Below are 13,461 nucleotides of genomic sequence, written 5' to 3'. Positions count from 1 at the left end.
TATACCTTGTCTGTACACACAAGCATACACACGCACAGCCCGTTAGTATCAGAGCGCGTTGTCTATACCTTGTCTGTACACACAAGCATACACACACACAGCCCGTTAGTATCAGAGCGCGTTGTCTATACCTTGTCTGTACACACAAGCATACACACACACAGCCTGTTAGTATCAGAGCGCGTTGTCTATACCTTGGGCCGCTTTGTTCTAGAGAAGCAGGGTGGAACCCGAGGAGGAAGTGGCTTACTTTTCTATTTCCGAGTCCTGTAACAACTCCCTAGGCCCTTTCTTCTGCTGTCTTATTCATCTGGTGTTTGGGGGCAGATCAGAAGCTGAGAGGCAGTATGTCTATGTGTGACCCACAGAGGAATTGTTCTTTTATGTCTTTGAAGTAGCAGAGTGATACGGATTTATAGGATGTGCGGGGTTGGAAGTGAGGAACAGGCAGCCCACATTGTCTGCCCAGAGATGGGCAGACGCGTACAACAAGCTAATGCCAAGGTCTCCTAGAGCCGCAGTGTGTGTATAGATGAGTTCCATGAAAATTGTTACATTTCACTAATTGGTGAAATTTACTTTTAAAAGAAGGAAAAAAGAAGCCAATTGACAAAACAAAGAAAAAGCATGTCTGTCATGTGAGGCCCCAGGGCATTCTGACAGTCTGTTACAGCAGCGTTGGGTAGCTGGGGATGGTGGGCATCCTTGTGCATCCCAGCAGTCAGGAGACTGACACGAGCATCATAGGTACAAGGCTGACCTAAGCTACATGGGAAGGCCTTATCTCAAAGTAGTGGTGGGGGGTCGGGGTGTCAGCCACCACTACAAAAACCCAGAAAATAATAACCAGTGATCCCAAGAGACCCTTACACATTTGAAATGAAACTTCTGAGCATAGCTTTCTTCATTTCCTTGACTGAATGATCTTTACTCCTGATGTTAAAGGAAAAATGTGCCAACATTTTAGTCTTTTTGAATTAAAAAATATAGACGTATATAATAGATGTTTACCTCTCAGGGAAAGAGCAGTAGCTTATCTATATACTTCTTAAAGTAAAAACCATTAGATAATTTTATTCAACTGCATTAACGACACTCTCGACTTTACCTTTAATTATAAGTTTTCCTATGCACACGGGCCTACAGAGACCGTTCTGACATGTGAACACGTTCCTCTCTTTCAGTATGGCCCCTACTCTGACGTGTCAGAAATCACCACTGCCGCAGGGCCCCCTGGGCAGTGTAGAGCACCGTGTGTCTCCTTCACGCCTGATGGATGCGTCCTGGTGGGCTGGGAGGTGAGTCTGATAAATGCTGCCTATTGTATATGTTTCCTCTACCTTTGCCCCCAAATCCAAACTGTAAGGATGCCACCAAGCCATAGCATGTACGCATGCCTGCATGGCGTGAGTGTGTGAATGGGGGGGGGGTGCTTCCGTGTGCGTGTGACTTTTTGTCCTTATACAAGGAGATCTCCCTTTGACAATCGATTGCATCATTCCCAGTTGTGGAAGTGGTCAGAGTGGGGAGGAGGCTGAGTGTCACCCTCTTACCTTTCCTTTATGGGTATTGGATTGTCCTGGGGTCTGGTGCTGTCATCTCAGTGTAATGACTGACTACAAACGTCTGCCCTGCAGAGCCCTGCGAGCCCTGGTGCCGACATCTCTGAATACAGGTTGGAGTGGGGAGAAGATGAAGAGTCCTTAGAACTCGTTTATCATGGTCCAGACACCTGCTTTGAGATGCGAGATCTGTTGCCTGCTGCACAGTATTGCTGCAGACTACAGGTAGGTGAGCAGCCGACGCTACTCCCAGTGACAGCTATTCACTGAAAGGCATTTCAGGAAAACAGCTGAAGGCTATAGAGGGGGATCCAAAGGGAGAACCCTCTGGAGGACTGGGCAGATGGCTCCCGCAGAACAGTGCTTGCCGCACAAGCACGAAGACACGACCCCGGCAGACTCCTGGCAGTTGGGTACTTGTCTGTGACTCCAGCTCTTGGGAGGGGTGGGTATGGTAGATACGGGTGGGTTCCAGAGAGCTTGTTGGGCAGCCAGTAGCCAAACTGGTGAGCTCCGCTTTGAGTGAAAGGCGTTGTCTCAAAAAGTAAGATGGAAGACAGACCTGTGTCCTACACACATGCACACGCATGTGTACACACACACAGTGGGCATATCTGCACATATCCCTAACTCCTTGCACACACAAGGTGTTTCACAGATGATTTTGTCTAGGAGGTCATCACATGTTAGAGAAAACCCAGGACCTCCTCTGCTTGTCTTCTCAGTAGCACTGCGATCCACACTGTTCTCAGAGCACTGGCAAGCGACTAGACCCTAGGGGAGGGGCCCCCGCTTCCGGGGACAGATGCACTCTGATCCTACTTCTGCGGGGAAGCAGCCTGGAGCCGGCACAGGCAGGAAACTGATATACCAGCTGTTAAACCGCACTAGAAACTCAAAAACAAATAGTTCATTCGTTTGAACCAGTTGCCACCTTTACTTTCTGTCCTATTGCTCTGACAGAATAATAACCCAGTGAAAGCCACCAATCAGAGTTTTAAGACGAGGTGAGGGAGAAAGGGCTTGTTCCGGCTCACAGGTTAAAGGCGCAGCATGCAGCGTAGCAGGCAACGGGGCAGCAGGGCCTCGAGGCCTCTGGTCGCATCGCATCCAGTCAGGAAGCCAAGTGATGAGCGACCGCTGGTTCTCAGTTCCCCGTCTCCACTTAAACAGTCTAGGATCCCGTCCCTGGGATAGCGCCACCCCCTACCCATAAGTCTAGGCAATCCCCATAGTCATGCCCAGAGGCCATGTCCCTAGTGAGGTGACGGTTAACTATAACCGTTGTATCAAGACCACTCAGGGCTGCTTACCTTTAAGCTTCTGTCTGGGCGCACACACTGTAGCATCAGGAGCACGGGTTCATAGTCTGACCCTAAGATTATTAGTTATCACACATAGCCTTTACATTATTAGCTTGGGTTTTCACCTTTTATATACATATGCTCAGTATCCTCAGGCTCCCGTGTCAGCACCCATTTCTTCCCGTGTACAAAAGTGATTTCTGAACACTGTTTCTTTGGGGTGGAAGGATGCTCAGGAGAGATGGAAGGATCACAGCCTGTCTTGGAGCACATTTCAATTTCAGTAGATGAAGTTTATGTAGCCATGCTCAGGCCTGCAGCAAGTGGCGCAGTAGACATGTAAATTCACTTTACAGGTTAACCTAAGCCTTGCGTTTGGGGACCTGCTTCCTCTTAAGCATTTCTCATTAAATGCCTTTGTTGGGCAGTGCCCCCCGTTCCTTTGTGAATGGGCCGGCATGGTGTCATTAGCCCTGTGTCAATGACTCCAGGTCACAGCACATTATCTGATCCTGTGTCAGTGAGGCTGAGTCACTGGAGGAAGGGACAGGGAGCTACCGGCACATTGCTATCAGAGCCCTGCCCTGTGCTTCCAGAGACTCGACGCCTTGGTACTGTGCCCTCTGCCTCCCTCTTCCCTGTAGGATACATGTTTTTACTCAGTATTGGCTTCCCTAAACTATGTTTTAAAAGACACCATGATCAGAATAGAACCTGTAAAATAATAGCTCTGTGTCTCTGGGTTGGCAGTCAAGGGTAGAAAGTGTTTTTAAATGCCCGTGCTTGTCTGAATTGAATCAGACCCTACCTGTGGCACAAGGTTAGCACTTCTTGTACCTCCATTACTTGGGCTGAAGAAAGGCTGCCAGGAGCAAGCCTTGCCCATCTGCTGACTTCCTGTCACCTGTGAACTATATAGACACTGCAGATTGCAGTCACTTGACATTACCTTTTGGTCAAGCCAACCCTGAATATTCTTTTGAATTATTTGACATTTCAAAATATCATTTTCATAACTACACAGTTTGGTATTTAGCCATTTCTTGATTTGCTCAGGAATTTGGGATGTGTTCTTTGAGAATATCGGAATTAAGAAGTGACATAGGTCAGTGTCATGCTACTGCCTGCCGCCCCAACCATGCATACACACAAAAGAAATACCAAAGAGGCGTTTATCACGGCTATAGCACTGCTTAGTAAAAGCTGATTTTACGTTTCCTTTGTAAGCTCTGAATTAGAAGTCTGTAAATCAAGAGTCTTCTACACAGTCAAGCCTGCTGTGGGAAGAGAGAGAGAGAATGGGCAGAACCCTGGGGTGGAAAGGGGCAGGGCTGGGAATGTGGGCAGGTGTGACTAGGCCGTAGCCTTTCATAGTGCTGTCCCAAGGAAAAGGGGCAGGGCTGGGAATGTGGGCAGGTGTGACTAGGCTGCAGCCTTTCATAGTGCTGTCCCAGGGATATGCATGCTCTAGGTCGGTTCTGCCTTTCAACTTTTCTTCTTTTTAGATTTTATTTATTTTTATTCTGTGTGTATGAGTGTTTGTCTGACTGCTTATCTGTGTACCGTGTGCATGCAGTACCCACATGGGCCTGAAGAGGGACTATAGTTACAGACGGTTGTGAGCATCCCCATGGGCCCTGGCAAGTGAACACAGGTCCTCTGGCAATGCGGCTGGCCGGTGTGCTTAGCCGCGGATCCGGCCAGCTGTGTCTCCAGCCCCAGTCACCTGGCTTCTTATCATTATTCTCGGGCAAGTGAGAAGTGGTTTCTAGAGGAAGTAGACGTTCCTTTTCCTGTGGCCCTTCTGTGAGCCTAAAACTAGCTCAAAATAAGCAGTTTAGAAAAATTGTGGAACTGCTGCTGTGTTTGTGGTTTGCCCAGTGGGGGAGTAAAGGTGCCTGGTGTCGGCCTGTGTGGCTCCCCCCCCCCCCCCCGCACTTCCCCTACTAAGCATGCCGGCTGCCACACAAGGCTTCAGCTGCTGTCTCCAGCACAGCAGAACAGGATCAGATCTTAAAATAGAGATTTGTAAAATAATTTGTTAGGCTGGAGATCTTAGGGGAAAGGCCGAGGGGTCATAATGAAATAGTACTGTCTCAGAACATTATCATCCAGAGCTAGTGGGGGTTCATGGAAGCAAATATCCTTAGCCTGTCTTCTGTTTGGGGGGTTCTGTTGGTCTTCGGTTAACAAATGAAAGAACTCTAAGATTTGTTTTAGGCCCTAAAAATAAAAATGTTTTCCTAGTTTTTCTGTTTATGCTGATACATTCTCTGAAGTAAATGAGACTGGCTTTTATCTTTTGAAAGGAATGTTTCCTTCCCCGTGTGTACCAGTGTTGTGCTTGTGTGTGTGTATAAATGCATCACATATCTCCAGTGCCTCCTGAGGCCAGTAGTCAAATCTCCTAAAAGGAGAGTTACAGCAGACGTGGGTGCTGGGAATCAAACCTTACCCTCAGCCACAGCGCCAACTGTACAGGCCTGGTTTTCCTCTTGTTGTAAGAAAGCTGCCAAATATTTTATTCTTTGAAAGAGAAGAATACTTGTATATCATTTATGGAGCGTGTCTTCCATAGCAGGTGCTGTTTGAGTTGTCACGTTTTACAGTGAAGCAGGCACACAAATCCATAAAGTATGCTAGTGGGAGGTGTCGGGATGAGCTGTGAATGATGATGGGAAGGGACCACGGAGGTTGGGATAAGAAGTGATTTACACTGAGATGCTCAGCCAGAGTTTGTAGGGAAGACCTGAGATGAGCAGCGTCAGGGAGAAAGGCTGGACGTGGGAAACAAATGCTCCTGGGCGGGCATCAAGGGATGCTTGACATCCGTGAGGAGCGTCCAGGAGCCGGTAGAGCCAATGACAGTAAGAGCAGTGGACGAAGAAGTCCGAGAGCTGTTGGGTGTGTCTGAGGTGCAGTGATGGGCAGGACACAGCTCCTCTCTGTGCTTCTGTAATACAGGGCTTGCATCCGCATCCTGAGTAAGGTGGAATCCGTCGAAAGGGTTTAAACTAAAGCCCCTGACTCCTGGCTAGAGACGGGAGCTCAGTGTTAAAAGCACATGGTGTTCTTCCAGTGGACCCGAGTTCAATTCCCAGTCCTGTTACAGCCACCTGTAACTCCAGCTGCAGAGATCCAGCTCCCTCTGACCACGTTGGTCACATGTATACACATGTGACATGTACTCAGACACATACATACAAATAAAATTGAAAAGCAGAGTAATTCCTGACTTGCATCCAATCTCTATGAGTGTAGGCTCTAGGGCAGATTCTGTGCAGACACCGAGGAGGGTCATGACATTAACTAGGGAGAAGGAGAAGGTAGGTGGGTTAGCATGACTTCTGATATTTTGAAGGGCAAAACATGGTTATGAGAAGAAAACAGGTGTCCCCAGGAACTCTGTACCCCAACAGCCTAGAGGATGTGGAATACGATGGGAGATGCAGTGGGAGGAATGGGGACCACTACCAGACATCAGCCTCTGCCCCCCAACCCTGTCTCCACTCTGTGTCTTGGAGGAGCCCCTGAGTTCCCTCCTGTACTCGCCCTCTGTGTGCCTTGTACTGAGCTGGGAAGAGCCGTGCAATAATGGATCTGTGATGCCAAGTGCGTGTGCAGAAGAGATGTTCCCAAGCAACAGGGTACACATATACCACTCCAGACTTCAGGACAGAGCTGGAGAACAGTTAAGGATGACCCCTGACCTTCACATGTACATGCATGTACACACGAACATGTACACACATTCACCACATATACCGAAAAAAAAAAAAAAAAAAAAACCTTAGCATTTGCTACTATGGAGAGTGTAGCATGTGAGATGGCGTGGTGTGACTTGGCCACACTCTTCTGTTTTCCAGGCCTTCAATCCAGCAGGCGCAGGGCCGTATAGTGAGCTTGTCCACTGCCAGACACCGGCCTCTGCCCCCGACCCTGTCTCCACTCTGTGTGTCCTGGAGGAGGAGCCCCCCAGTGCCCACCCGGACTCACCCTCTGTGTGCCTTGTACTGAACTGGGAAGAGCCGTGCAATAATGGGTCTGAAATCCTTGCTTACAACATCGATCTGGGAGACAGCTGCATCACTGTAGGCAACACTACCACACACGTGATGAACAACCTCCTTCCAGAGACGACATACCGGTGAGTGGAAAAGCTCGAGTCAAAAACGGGTCCTTGGTGTGCCCGGAGTGTCTGTTCCAGGGCTGAAAACCCTTCGGAAGCTACTGCGTTCCTGCCGTTCCTTCTTAACATGTGTGAAAGGACCAAGTGGAATACTGCCCAAGACCCCAGCCGGTATTGCTTTTTACCTACAGCAAGTGATCGGTTCCCATAACTCGTAGCTACTGAGGGAGAATTTCGCCTCACACTTGAGTCACTTTTTTCTCCTATGTCCTTGGCCTTCCCCTTTGCTTTGTATATTTTCACTGTGATTCCTGTCCCTGCAAGCAGCAGGCAGCAGGACATCTCACCGGGAGATAATGGAGTATGGCCCCTGGCTTTCAGTGTGGGCATCACTGTGTGTGGGGATTATTGGGTTGCGGGAGTGTCAGCTCAGGCTCACTCTTGTCTTCAGGCCAGGTACTCTCTGTGTGCCTTTCTTTCCCTGTAAGAGGAGACCAAGAGGATTCCCCAGGTGGGTTCCTAGTAAGGAGTAAATGAGGGAGTGTTGAATGTGCTGCAGCTGCACAGCAGGTTTCCAGCAGTCTGGCCTTGTTAAAATTATCTTCCAACAAAACTCCTGCTTCCTGGGGGCTGGGATGGCAAAAGGCAAGAAGATGGGGTCGCTGCTTACGAAAGTCTGTCTTTTCTTTTATGTTTTTTGTAATACTTTCTCATAATCTAGTCTGTGTATGTGTACATGCGTGTGCATGTGGGTATGTTTGTATATGTGCACATACGTATATACATTTTGTACATACATGTATGTATGTGTACATGTGTATGCATGCCTGTAGAAACCAGATGGACCTTTGATGTTGTTCTTCCTTGGATGGTCTCTGCCTTGGTTTTTTCTGGTTTGGCTCGGTTTGTGGTGGTCTGATTTTTTTGTTTGTTTGTTGTTTTGGTTTTGGTTGAGTTGGTTTTAATGGAGACTATCTAGTTCTGGCTGGCTAGACCCCAATATACAGACCTGGGTGGCCTTGAATTCATGAAGATCCACCTGCCTATGCCTCAGTACCAGTTCCTGGCCATGGCCTGGGGCTGGAAGCTTAGTCTAGGCTGCCTGCAAGTCCACTCCTTTCTCTGCATTCCCATTGCTGGGATTAAAAGATGTTACCATATACTTGACCTTTATTACCCAAGTTCTGAGACTTGAACTCAGATTCTTGTGCTGGCACGGCAACCTTTTAGCTTAGTAAGCTCTCTGTCTAGCCCTGGACTGTCTCTGTTATCCTCAGAAGCTGAAGAAGGAGGCTGCTCAGCAGCTGCAAGGCCTAGAGGCTTAATCCTGGCATTTCATATTCTCCATCTCTCCTTTTCCAAATACTTCTTTATGAGTAATTTCTAAACCTGTTTGGCTTTTCAGAGCAGCAACAGAACTTCCTTGTTTGCTTTATACACGTTCATTATATTGAGCCTCTTCTTGGCCACAACGTGCCTGGCAGGTTTAGAGAGCTCATGAAGGTCTCAAGGACTCGTAAGTGACAGCTTTGGAGAACAGGGGACCAACAGTGAAAGGAGCATCATGCATAAAGACCCACTGAGGTATGAAAGAGGAAGCCTGTGGTCCCTGGAGTCACAAGAATGGAAATAGGTGCTCTAGTGAGATCTGGAACTGAAGCTCAACAGAGTCCTTGCTTACACACATGCAGCATGCACTGTTGCTTCACCATCTCACACACACACACACACACACACACAAAAGCAGGACCTCCGGTCCGAACGGAGTGAAGAGGAACAGGGCTGCTGAGAGGGCTCAGAGGTAAAGTGTCTGCCTCTGGAGCACCTTTGTACACTGTTAGAGAAGTCTGCTCAACACATGGCTGTTTGAGTCTAGGTTTCAGAAACAATTGTAGCAATTATAGTGAACCCAGGTAATGACTGTTTAAAAAAAAAAAAATCTAAGGCCTTGTTAACTTTTACCTCACCCTTTCTGTCCCATAAATTAGTTAAAATACCAGTAAAACAATCACCATGTATAATGCCTAGGTAAAGAACCTGTGAGACTAATTTTTTTAATATTTTTATTTAACATGTGGGTTGCCTGCATGTATATGTACCATGTGCAAGCAGTACCCAAGTATCCCTGGAGTTTAGACAGTTGTAGCCCTCCATGTAGCTGCTGAGAATCGAACCTGGATCCTCTGGAAGAGCAGCTAGTGCTCTTAACCACTAAGCCATCTCTTCGGCCCACTTCGTTCTGTTTGTTGATTTAAATATAGAAGCTCCCCATTGCTCTCCCCAGACTAGCTGTCTGTCTGTAGTAAATCTGCTGGCACAGAGAGATGACTCTCAACAGATCCATCTCCTTCCCATCGCTGCTGTCGGGACTACCCATTAAGGTTTGCTGGCACAACTTGTATTTGAAATTGACTGGAATTAAAAAGCAATTTTTAAAAGTATTACATTTAAGTTTAGAACTGTATCTGAAATTGAATTTGTGTTTTGGATCGAAGAGGAAAAATGGAAACAGCTTTCCTTTGCACATATCCTGCCAAGTAGAGTCACGAACCATAAGCTGAGCAAGGCTTGGGGGTCACCTGCTATCGCGGCTCCTGTCCATGACCGGGCAGCGGTCCAGACCATCCCATGAACTTTATCAGAACCTCTCTGTATGTAAAGCCACTTCACCCGGCCTGTCTTCTCCAGCAGTGTTCTCAGAGGGCCTTCCGAGGGGTGGCTGTCCAGTGCCCCTGGAGGCTTCCATGAGAATGGACCAAGGATCAAGCCTTGCCCCGTGGGCAGGGACTCAAACACACATGAGAAAGGGACAAGGGGGATTACCAGGAGGACAGCAGTTTAGGGGACAGAGTCAGGAGGCCTGCAGGGTCAGGCAGATGTGTGTGTGTGTGTGTGTGTGTGTGTGTGTGTGTGTGTGTGTGTGTGTGTGTGAAATGTCCTAGGGAACTGCTGCTCTGAGTGCAGAAAAGAGTCAACCAGCTGTGGTGGCACCTGACTTTCAACCCTGTGTCTAGAGGTAGGCACAGGTGGATCTCTGTGACTTGGAGGCCAGCCTGGTCTACATAGCAAGCTCTAGGCCAGCCAGGGCTACCTCATGAGTCTCTGTCTTAAACAAACAAACAAAAGAAAATTAAGATTGTTGTTCAAGAAATGGATCCGCACTTAACAGTGTATACCTTTCTTGCAAAGGACTCAAGTTCATTCCCAGTACCCACACCAGGTGGCTCAGGGCCATCTGCCCCTATAAAATTTAGCTTTAGAGGATCCAGTGCCCTCTTCTGCACTCTGCAGGCATCCACAGACATATGCCATACACAGAGGTTAACAAAAAATTAGAACAGTAAAAGAATTTTAAATAAAATTTAGGATTGGCAATGTGGCTCTGCAGGTAACGATGCCTGCTACCATGGGTGCCAACATGAGCCCAGTCCCAGAGCTGATGTGGAGGAAGAAGGGAACTGACTAACGACTGGTCTCTGACCTCTACCATGGAAAACTTGTGAACACACAGACACACACACACACACACACACACAAAAGCACGCATAAATTGATAAAGATAAAAATTAAATAAAAACTTTGAAGGAGAGAAAGAAGTGTGTCTTCGTCATGAAGGTTAGCCCTGAGATAGAAAGCCATCATTTGGAGTCTACAGAGTAAGTGACATTGTTAAGTCCACTGGGGTGCACAAGCCCTTGGCCGCAGGAACCAAAGGCAGATGTGAAACTGAAATCCAGACTCCATTCTTCCACGTACAGACCCTCCTGTTGTACAACTCATATGCTAAACTGTAACTTCAGAATTCGTGATGAGTTGTTTGTTGGGTCATGGATAAAACTTGATGGCAGTTATTATTGAAAGTAAAATCAAACAGATGAAAGATGCCTAGGGTGGGAGCTGGAACTCTAGCCTTCTGCCTTCCGCGAGAAGCATGTGGGCGTCAGAGAACCCCTGTCCTGGAGTGTCAGTGCACGTGCAGGTGGAGAGTGTGCGTGTCTGAGCTGCACTTCTGTGAACCGTGGCTTAGTGGGCCCCATGGGGTCTCACCAGCCTTTGCGTCCCACTCCTGCCTGGCGTGACTTGCCGTGGCCGCCTCCTGTGGCCTCTCTCGGCTCAGCAGTGATCTCCCTGGCTTGCAGGATGAGGGGCTGCCTCCTTCCTCTCTCCATCCCGAGCTGCTAGTGAGGTCACCGAAGACCACAGCGTCATTACATGTCTGACTCACACTGAGCTGCTGAACAACAAAAATTAAAATAGGTTTGTTTGTTACGCTTACTAATGCCCGTTTTTGCTAAGTAAGAGGGAGGGGTGAAAATAACGTTTATTGAGTTCTTACTATGTAATAAGCACCCTGTCCGCTGCAGAGATGAATCATACGCCACTTTGCCGTAATGAGACGCGGGGTAGACAGAGCCAAGTTCTGAGTCGTGAGCCTTGGTTCGGTCTCAGTCTCACTTACGTCTCTGCCACCTGAGGAAGCAATTCATGCCTCTGTTGCCTCATCTGTGAAATGGGGCTAAAAATTGCCAATCACCTGGCAGCGCTGCCTGTGGTGCATGAGGTTTCAGCTACCTTTTTGGCTTAGACACATGCAAACAGTAGATTACTGGCTGTTTTAGGTAGGAAAAAAATTGAAGCAGGACTCAGGCAGTTTCAGGGTTACAGGTTGGCTTGTCCAGAGATAGTATTGTTGTCTCACAGAGGCATCAGGAGGGGCTTGGCCGAGGTCCTCTCCAGACAGCTGGCTCTGACTCCATTTTTCCTCACAAAAGGAACTTCCTGTATTTACTCTCCTGTCCCTTTCAGAAGATGCTTTAGCCATGGTCTTAGTCTCTTAATTACAGGGAAGGAAGCGTGGAGCAAGGTCCTATAAGAAGGTTGCCCTTGCCTCCTGGTCGGCGCCACCCCAGGCTTCCGGGGGCCCTGACCCTTGTCACCCCAGCTCACTCACAGCAGCCTGAGGCCTGGGTGGCTGACCTACTAAGAAGTCACCTTCTTCCTGGAGGACAATTTGTTTTGAACATCATTCCTCTTTTAATGTAGTTACTATCGGAAGTTTGACTGTATGTTCAGAGTACATTGTGGAAGGCTATATGACCTTCTGAAGCAAGAAGATATTTGGCATCTAGGATGATACTGTAATAGTGGATTTTTCAATCCAGGCTGAAAGGCATGCTCCTTAATTTGACTTAATCATCAGTATTAGCATACTGATGAATGTTACAGACTTGTGGAAAGGTAAATTTTTTTCGCAGTAACCTGGCCGAGATACTGTGAGCTCAGGATTACATCACTTTCTTAAAGCAGAAGCAACACTCTGCTTCCTTTGGGTTTCCTTTAAATTTAAGAATCCCTTTAAATTTAAGAACTGATATAACGGATCTTTTGTTTCTTTCGTTCTAAGATAAATCTACAGATCCTACCTGAGTTTCCGGATTAACATGTTACTTCAGCTAAAGAGGAAACTTGTCAGTTGAAGATTTGGACGCGATCTCAATAATAATATAAACCTTATTTTTCTTTTTTCCTCTGTGAGGTGAACTCCTGGTTGTTATCCGAGTTAGTGTGTTGTGTTCAGTACTCTCCCACATGGGGAACTTAGGCATGGGGAACTTTGTCCATGTCCTCAAACCATGTGGTGGCCACCTTCATCCTTCCTAGCCTTCCGGGCATCCTCGGCTGCGCCTCCACCGTTCTCCCTGGAGACTAAGACAGCCTCCCTTTATCAGCTCCTCCACTCGATTTCAACAGCAAGTGTTGTTTTGTCATCAGGATGAATTAATGTTAGCTCAGCGCATTGCGGCAGGGATAACTGTCTCCACGGGCTCACTGAGACATGGCGTATGTTTGTAAAGGGGTGGGATAATTGGAGTGATCATTCTCACATCCAGGTCAGTGGTTTCAGGGGCAAATGCTGAATAAACTGAATTTAAAGTCCCCGGGTCTTATTGGCAGGGAACATTTGATGACCTGAATATGTGGTGTAAGTAAAACTTATTCCTGGATTAGATTCATAGCCATGTTAGGTCCAAATATTGACAAGAAAATACAGAATGCCAGATGCAGGAAGAGTCTGAACCAAAAGAGACCCAGTGCACACCCACATCTGACCACATCCCACACCTAGGTCGCTAGAGCCACTGACCACTGCTGCGCTAGCTCCCGTGCCCTCCGCTGTCACATAGACAAAGGTTCTGGCCCCATGGTTAGGAAGGCCTGGCCTCTGCTTTTGTAACCTGCATCAAAAACTCCACAAAGTACCATTTTGGAGTTCACCAGCATCCTTTTGGCCACTTCGAATCCTTTTCTGGTTGAGTGAGACTTGGAAAGAGAACTAAAAATTAACTGCCCCATTCCCTTCAGCTCAATAATCTGCTGTCAATTCAGCACAAGTGGTGTGGTGCTCATTTTATTGGTGAAGAAACTGTTGCTTGAAGATATTCAGTGACTTCTAAAGAGCCTGTAA

The 13,461-nt window shown here is 47.6% G+C and overlaps 1 protein-coding gene across 4 annotated transcripts in view; it reads left to right on the top strand.

Moving 5' to 3' along the window:
* Positions 1 to 13,461, top strand: part of Fndc3b (fibronectin type III domain containing 3B) — a 290,533-nt gene that overhangs the window by 251,385 nt on the left and 25,687 nt on the right. For all 4 annotated transcript variants that reach the window (XM_029537515.1, XM_021195296.2, XM_029537516.1 and 1 more), the window contains exons 20-22: positions 1,185 to 1,298; positions 1,638 to 1,787; positions 6,733 to 7,013. In XM_029537515.1, coding sequence (XP_029393375.1) covers positions 1,185 to 1,298; positions 1,638 to 1,787; positions 6,733 to 7,013 — 545 coding nt within the window. The remainder of the gene's footprint in view (positions 1 to 1,184; positions 1,299 to 1,637; positions 1,788 to 6,732; positions 7,014 to 13,461) is intronic.

The sequence above is a fragment of the Mus pahari genome, chromosome 4 (genome assembly GCF_900095145.1).
Source record: "Mus pahari chromosome 4, PAHARI_EIJ_v1.1, whole genome shotgun sequence".
Lineage (NCBI taxonomy): Eukaryota > Metazoa > Chordata > Mammalia > Rodentia > Muridae > Mus > Mus pahari.
The sequence above is the reverse complement of the archived record's forward strand: the minus strand, read 5'-3'. Positions and strand labels throughout refer to the sequence as shown.